The sequence below is a fragment of the Phyllopteryx taeniolatus genome, chromosome 16 (genome assembly GCF_024500385.1).
Source record: "Phyllopteryx taeniolatus isolate TA_2022b chromosome 16, UOR_Ptae_1.2, whole genome shotgun sequence".
NCBI lineage: Eukaryota > Metazoa > Chordata > Actinopteri > Syngnathiformes > Syngnathidae > Phyllopteryx > Phyllopteryx taeniolatus.
In genome coordinates this window covers 821,174-829,219 of record NC_084517.1, presented here as the reverse complement: position 1 = coordinate 829,219, position 8,046 = coordinate 821,174, and the positions used below count along the sequence as shown (strand labels likewise).

The following is an 8,046-nucleotide window of genomic DNA, read 5'->3' as shown; positions in this document are numbered from 1 at the left end:
AAGTCCTCCCTGTTCCCCCAGTCTCTCTTTCACGCTCACACGCACACGCATACGCTGGATCCTTTGCCTCGTCCACCGGCCAACAAACTTTTGGACATTTTGGTCACCCTAGGCGACGTGACGACAAGTCATGTGATCCGGGCGTCGGTAAGAAAAGAAGTGACACGAAAAACAGAAGGGAGACGCAAAAGATGAAAGCCGAGTGTGAGACGAAAATAAATTACAGGATTGAAGAAGACGGACTATAACCTGTGTGACCACGAAGAGGTGACTCGACTCTTTTCTATCCCGTTGCTTTGTTTTACAGCGTCACCGAGCCTCAACGATTGAGGCCTTCCTTTTGCATAAACATATACATACGCACGTACACGCACACGACGCACCTCAAGCGTCAGTTTGGGGAAGGAAAGTATCTGCTGTCTTTTCTCTATTTTTGACACTTTTATGATTTTGATTAAGAGGGTAATTAATTTTCTTAGACAGCAAGGTCTTTTTGAAACAATATCTTTTTTCGTTTTAGATTTTTTTTTGGTATTTTTATTTCGAATCTTTGTCCCATAGAGTCTGCATGGACACATCGAATATGAACTCATTCATGCAATATTCATTCAGTAATCCATCCTATTCTAGACCTAAATCTGGATACCATCAGCATTTGCTTCACCATTCTTTGGATCAGCATCAAGGTTTCCAGCTGACCAGCGACAAAGTCCACTCGGGCCACTCCGCTCCCCAAGTTCCCAGCAGTGTGTCGAGAGGTTCAAGGCAGTATAGTGTGGATGCACGCTTGCACGTGAGCTCTGACGGTGGAGGACCAAATGAGACAACAGGACAAGCCCAGCATCATCAACAAGCCCCTCATCACGAGCATCAACAGACAAATAATGGCTACTATCATCACCTTCATGACACACAAACTGGATTATTGTCTTCCTATCATAACGGAGGTATTGTCAATAACGGGGCCTATTTGGAGCAGGCCTGCACCACAAACGCTGACTACATCACAACGACATGCCCTGACAACACCATCCAACCTCAATATTTAATGGACGAGCCAGTAACATCGACTTACTATCATCAGTCAACATTGTGTACCTCGGCCCCCACCGTCGGTCCAAGCTATGGGACCCTAGCCGCGGCCTATTGTGGGCCTCAGGGCGCCCTGGTCGGTTCCCATTACCCGCCTCAGGTTAGCTCGGGTCCCGACGCCGCGGGCTACTTGGGACTCGCACACGGGGGAGGATATGGAGAGCTACCTGTATCTGTGGAAAGAGAGAGAGAGGACGAGGACACTCAGCAAGCCGGACGAGGACAAACATTTGACTGGATGAAGGTGAAGAGGAATCCACCTAAAACAGGTGTGTGTGTGTGTTCTGAAAAAAAGTCATTTGAATTTCACATCGGCTGCACATGATTAAAATGTGTTAAGGTAGCATATATTATTTGATTATTTTCGAGGAAAAGAGGGGGAAATTCCGTCACTTTACGACAGTTTCATCATGTGCAACCGAAAATTAAAGCACTTTTTTTTTTTAGTGATGGGCGTCTGGCATTGAAACTGTCAAAGTTAGGGACCTCAAAGAAACATGGTAAAAGTCTTATATTTTAAGGAAATACGAAACAAACGGAAAAAAAACTCAAGCCATGAAAATGTGATCATAATGTTTGAATAATCTATGCCTAACGTTTTCTGTTGGATGTATAGTTAACTTTTTAGACAAATGTTTGAAACTCTAAATTTTTCATTTCGTTAAGCATGACTTGAATAAAAAAAATAAAAAAATACTTCCAACGAATGATGACGTTTATTTAAAATATGCATGATTTAGATTTGGGCACCACTATTGTATAAATCAAATGTATACTCTGCGTTAATCAATATCTCAACATTTCAATTTCATATTAGACAAAGTGAATTAATATGTGGTGGTTACAGTTTTATACATAATGGCTACAACAGGCGCATTCGATGTACACCCTGCCCCCACATACGTACACAAGCACACACCCACAAAACACATTTAAAAAGTTAAACAAAGAAACAAATGGGGTGATCTGCATGTTTTGTGGATTTTTTGTGCAGCACGAGGCCTCCGAATTGCGCAAATGACTCATATATCTTCTATGCAACGGTGCACTTATGTCCTATCAGCATTTATGCAGTCTGTCAGTCGACATAAAATTAGTCAACAGCGCATAACGTATAGTTTGTTTTTCTTCTATTCAGTTAAAGTGTCGGACTTCGGCCTGGCTGGTGCCAACAACACCCTACGCACCAACTTCACAACACGGCAGCTCACAGAATTGGAAAAAGAGTTCCATTTTAGCAAGTATTTGACGCGGGCACGGCGAGTGGAAGTCGCCGCCACACTCGATCTTAACGAGACGCAGGTGAAGATCTGGTTCCAGAACAGGCGCATGAAGCAGAAAAAGCGCGAGAAGGAAGGCACGTCCACGCCGGTGCGTCCATCCTCTTCGGGTTCGTTTAACACCAGCAGTGGATTCATCAAGGAACTGGAGGAAACGGACCAATCCTCTGCATCCACCTCACCAGACGCTTCTCCACACTCCCGAGTAGATGCAGCAAATGCACCAATGCTCAATCGGAGGTGATATTTCGACGAAATTATGCCTTGGAGAACAACTGACTACTGACAGCGTCCAAATGGAGTTCTTATGATAGATATTTGTTTTTATGTTTTTTATTTTTTGCAAGTTGTTCTTTTAGTATGCTTCATCATAGTCTCTTTGTAGCCAAAGAGCTCAGAGCATCAACGTTTCCCCCAATTCAAAGAACTGGGATACACTGAATGATATACATGCATGATTTATTCAACTTGTTAGTTAGATTCAGGGATTGAATAAAGCTTGCATTTATGAGACAGAAATGCTGCAAAAAGGCTGGAAATTGCATTTCCCTACTGAGTCCGGGAAGTAATTTCATTGCCTTTCATTTGTCTCATGAGAGTCACATTTTTATGGCCTTACTCGAAAGAATGATGCCGACTGAATAAAAGTCACCCATCAAAATAATAAGATCTTTAACTGAATCACAATACCTGTGTGAACTTTTAAATAAGCCAAATGACTGAGTTTTATCAGTCTTCCTCAGAAATTCTTGTCTTTCTTTTCTATTACAGGCTACCTCAAATAAATATTAATCTGTCAATCCAAGATTGCAATGTTTTTACTCTTTGTCCGGAAAATATATATATTTTTTAAATTGAATTACATGCAACGTGGACGGCATGGTGAGCGACTTGTTAGCACATCTGCCTCACAGTTCTGAGGAACCGGGTTAAAATCTGGCCTCACCTGTGTGGAGTTTGCATGTTCTCCCTGTATCTGTGTGGGCTTTCTCCAGGTACTCCGGTTTCCTCCCACATCCCAAAAAAAATGCATGATAGGTTAATTGAAGACTCTAAATTGCCTGTGGGTGTGAATGTGACTGCCCTGCGATTGGTGACCAGTTCAGGGTGTACCGCGCCTCTCGCCCGAAGATAGCTGGGATATGCCCCAGCACGCCCGTCACCCGAGTGAGGATAAGCGACACTGAAAATGAATAATTGAAATGTCGGCGGCACGGTGGACGACTGGTTAGCGCGTCAGCCTCACTGTTCTGAGGACCCGGGTTCAATCCCTGTCCCCGCCTGTGTGGAGTTTGCATGTTCTCCCCGTGCCTGCGTGGGTTTTCTCCGGAGACTCCGGTTTCCTCCCACATCCCAAAAACATGCATTAATTGGAGACTCTAAATTGCCCGTAGGCATGACTGAGAGTGCGAATGGTTGTTTGTTTCTATGTGCCCTGCGATTGGCTGGCAACCAGTTCAGGGTGTACCCCGCCTCCTGCCCGATGACAGCTGGAATAGGCTCCAGCACGCCTGCGACCCTAGTGAGGAGAAGCGGCTCAGAAAATGGATGGATGGATGGATGGAAGCAGGAAACTAAGCCTGATCGGCCAATATGATCGTAAGAATTAGTTTTGAAAGGTTATGTAGAAAAAATAAACTTCTAAAGGTGTAAAACTATATAGATAGATAGATAGATAGATAGATAGATAGATATTATACAACTGTATATCACAGAAAGTGCAAGAACCAATTATTTCAAATGTGTGTAAGTATTCTGTGGAGTATCAAGAAAATACTTTCTTCATCCCATTTGTTCTTAAGAAGGCTTGTTATTGAGACCTGATACTGCAGTTCAGATAGACACTCACTATGCCTCTCTATAAACACTAATCCAAAGATCGTTAATGATAAGAATGAACACGTTATAAGTGTAATGAATGAATTGTAAATTGTAATGAATAATAAATTACATTTCTACATATCTATATATATGTGTGTGTGTGTGTGCGTGCGTGTGTGTATGTGAAATGTTTTTAAATGTAAAGAAAAAAAAATGTAAATAAACAACTTTTTTAAACAACTTTTTGAGTTTGCCATACGGTGTGATTACAATGCTATACGTTATACGAGTTTAATGTCAGTTTTACTGACATAGCTCAACAGAACAAGTTTCAGCACGATCCTCCCTTTTATATATATATATATATATATATATATATACATACATACATATACACACGCGGCACGGTGGACGACTGGTTAGAGCGTCAGCCTCACAGTTCTGAGGGGCGGGGTTCAATCCCCGGCCCCGCCTGTGTGGAGTTTGCATGTTCTCTCCGTGCCTGCGTGGGTTTTCTCCGGGCACTCCAGTTTACTCCCACATCCCCAAAACATGCATGAATTGGAGACTCTAAATTGCCCGTAGGTGTGAGTGTGAATGGTTTTTTGTTTCCATGTGCCCTGCGATTGGCTGTCAACCAGTTCAGGCTGTACCCCGCCTCCTGCCCGAAGATAGCTGGGATAGGCTCCAGCACGCCCGCGACCCTAGTGAGGAGAAGCGGCTCAGAAATTGGATGGATGGATGGATGGTCTGATGAGACCAAGATAGAACTTTTTGGCCTTAATTCTAAGCGGGGCCGGGGATTGAACCCAGGCGGGGCCGGGGATGGAATCCCGGTCCTCAGAACTGTGAGGCAGACGCTCTAACCAGTCGTCCACCGTGCTGCCTGAAGCTTGTAATTTCCCTGAAATTATTAGGCACTAATATTGTAGTATGGCAAAGTTGCCGTGTTTACTCACGACTGTAAATTCAAGCTGATGGGTGGTAGTCTCTCTCTTGAAGTGGCTCAGGAAGGAAGCCGACAGATTTGGTTACAGATGAAAAAGATATAGAAAAATAAAAAAATAAATAAAAGAGGTGGGAGAATAAAAATGGCTGGTCGTCACACCTTCTTGGGAGAACCGGACGTCTCTCTTCCTGCCTCTTTTTGTGGGTCGCTGGCAATTTCAGAGCAATCCCGCTTGGCTGGGAGCGTACCTGGGGCCTCATGTACAAAGACTTGCGTGAGTTTCCTCCTAAAACATGGCGTACGCTCAAATCCAGAAAACGTCGTACGCACAAAAATATTCAGATGTACGAAACTCTGCGTACTCATGAATCCAAGCACATTTCCTTCGTACATTCCAATCAACGTGGAAATGAGCGCACGTTGGAGTCGCCGACTCCGCCCTGTCCACGCCCACATTTGAATATGCAAATCATATTTAAATGAACCCTGCAACTGAGATGCCAATCTCTGCAATGTAATGAAGAAAAAATATTTTTTGTGTGAATGTGAAGTTGCTCAATGAAGTGGAGGCACGCAAGAAAATCCTCTTTGGCACGCTGTCCTACGGCGTTAACAACACGCGAAAGAGGAGTGAATGGGACAGCGCGTGTGCGGCTGTCAATGCTGTGGAGACAGAATAGCGCGCACACGCTGAACTAAAAAAGAAGTGGTCAGACATTAAGGTGGATGTGAAGCGGAGGACAGCTGCCCACCGCCAAAGTGTGGCCAAAAAAAGGCGGAAGAATCGGCGTGGAGGGCCTCACCCCATTCGAGGAGAGAATCGCTGCGATCATGGTTGACACTGCTCTCTCAGGGATGATGGGAGGACATGTGGCTCACTCTGATCACCCCACAAGGTTAATACCATGTATTTTTAGAACTCATTACAAATGTGTTCATACAGTAACCTACACTGTGAGATAAAGGTTCATGCGTAAATGTTGTATGTGTGGTATTTGTAATAAATCTTTTGAATTCAAATAGAAGCACATCAGCATATCAAAGAGGATATCAAAAACTTTGACTCATTTTTTATTACTCAATTTATTATTTTAATACACAGGAGGACACACACTGACAAACAATTATTATTTTTTTCGGAGAACAGGGGGCAATTATGTCAATTTAAACACATTTTAATCATGTGCAACCGATGTACATGTTCAAATGAAGTAAATTCAAGGACTCTTTTTTTCAGTGCATGTGCTGGAGTCACAAAGTGATTGTGAGGGCAATAGGCAGCATAAATGATCGCCTCGATCAATTAATAGGTGTCCTCACAAATATCAGTGGTTCATTAAATACACTGGTTAACAAATGAATTCTCAGTCCGTGCCTCAATTGCATTGTTGAAATCAAATGTTGCCGGGCATGAATTGTTCATCAGTGCTAATTATTCATGTGTCTCTCGTGTGCAGATTTATGAGAACAGTTTCCCAGCATCACCTCCAAGTGTCGCCAAGGCACCAAAAGCTGCAGAAATGTGCGTACGCCAGCCATGCAGTTGGCGTGAGGCACCGCACATTTCTACGGTCATGTCACTCTTGATACATCCGAACTTTGCCGTGAAAAAGAACGGACGCCACGTTTTTGTGCGTACGCACCTTTTGTACATGAGGCCCCTGGTACCTTTGTAGTAGCTGTTCTGATCGCTTAGCAGAGGCCCACGGTTAGGCTGGGAAGCCATGTCGGTTCTATCCCGGCTCGCGAGGTAAGGGGAGAGGAAAAACATAAGAATCGGAGAAGGTGTGAGTTAAGAGTTAAATACCCCAGAGGTATTTGCTCTCCCGGGCGTGGGAGGTGGGGGAAAAAAAATCACTTTTTTCACACAAAATCAGTTGTGTGTGTCTGGGTTCGAGAAAAGACCTCTGGCTATCGAGAACTCTTATCTAATTAATGTAGCAGCCTTCAAATTACGAGACTGAGAAAAAAAGGTTTGTCGACACTTTGTTCTGAAGTTTTATACATCTAAATAGTGACGTGGTGCCCCTTTACGAGATAAAATAGCTTGATTTATAATGCTGTAACTTAAAATTACGCTAAACCGAAAGTGAACGCAGGTGTTTACCTTCCTTCGTATCTTTTCCCAAATTAATTACATTTTTAGTTAACCCTCATATACGATACACAGTGTATATATGTGATGGTGTTTATTGACTAATAAATCTCAGAGACATGCTATAGTAATTATGTGTTTATGGTTATGACGTCAACGTCAACTACTCATGGTGTCCTTTCTTTTGCATTCTAAAGTCCCTCCAGGTGTTTCAGCATTGAAAAATACTTCCACCACATACTGATAGCACTACCTTGCTCACTAACCCTATCCTGTCCTGCCCTGTCCTATCATGTACCCCCCGCAGTCTTGTCCTATTGTTTAGTTGTTGCATCCCTTCCACAGAGGGTGTAAATTTCTTTATACTGAGGTAAGAATGACACTCTTATGTGATGTTATTGTAGCTTATTTTATTCAGCTATTGTTCTGCTGTGTTTTTGTATCCTTTTTTCCCATTTCTATTCTGTTCTCTCTTTGCCAATAAATAGCACAACACAAACAACCACCGCGGGAGAATTTCAAACATCCCTGTTGCACAGAAAAACTGTTCCAGGATATAAAAAGGCGTACAGATTGACCATTCTGCATGACCATCCAGCTGGACAGGACAGGCTAAAAAATTGCTTACCATAAGGTGTGTAGGCAACTTTTCAGAAGTGTGTGTGTGCATGTGAGAGGGATGGAGAGAATTGTTCAGGAGTAAGCCAACTTTTGTGAGCAAAAGAAAGATTTAACCATTAAGTATGGCAATTCGGAACAGATTCTCATTTGCAATGCCGATCTGGCTGGAGACAGAAGAATAAAACTCA

General features: G+C 43.1%; 1 protein-coding gene across 1 annotated transcript; it reads left to right on the top strand.

Annotated features, from left to right (window-relative positions):
- Window positions 1-568: 568 nt before the first annotated feature.
- Window positions 569-2,616, top strand: hoxb1a (homeobox B1a). The gene is made up of 2 exons (XM_061749909.1): window positions 569-1,361; window positions 2,231-2,616. The coding sequence occupies exons 1-2, from the start codon at window positions 569-571 to the stop codon at window positions 2,614-2,616; spliced, it is 1,179 nt and encodes a 392-aa protein (XP_061605893.1).
- The last annotated feature ends 5,430 nt before the right edge of the window (window positions 2,617-8,046 follow it).

What these genes read in the sequence shown, in the direction of transcription:
- hoxb1a (XM_061749909.1), top strand. Translation starts at nt 569, where the DNA reads ATGGACACATCGAATATGAACTCATTCATGCAATATTCATTCAGTAAT. An exon ending in GAGGAATCCACCTAAAACAG is followed by an intron (nt 1,362 to 2,230) that starts GTGTGTGTGTGT and finishes TCTTCTATTCAG; the next exon opens with TTAAAGTGTCGGACTTCGGC.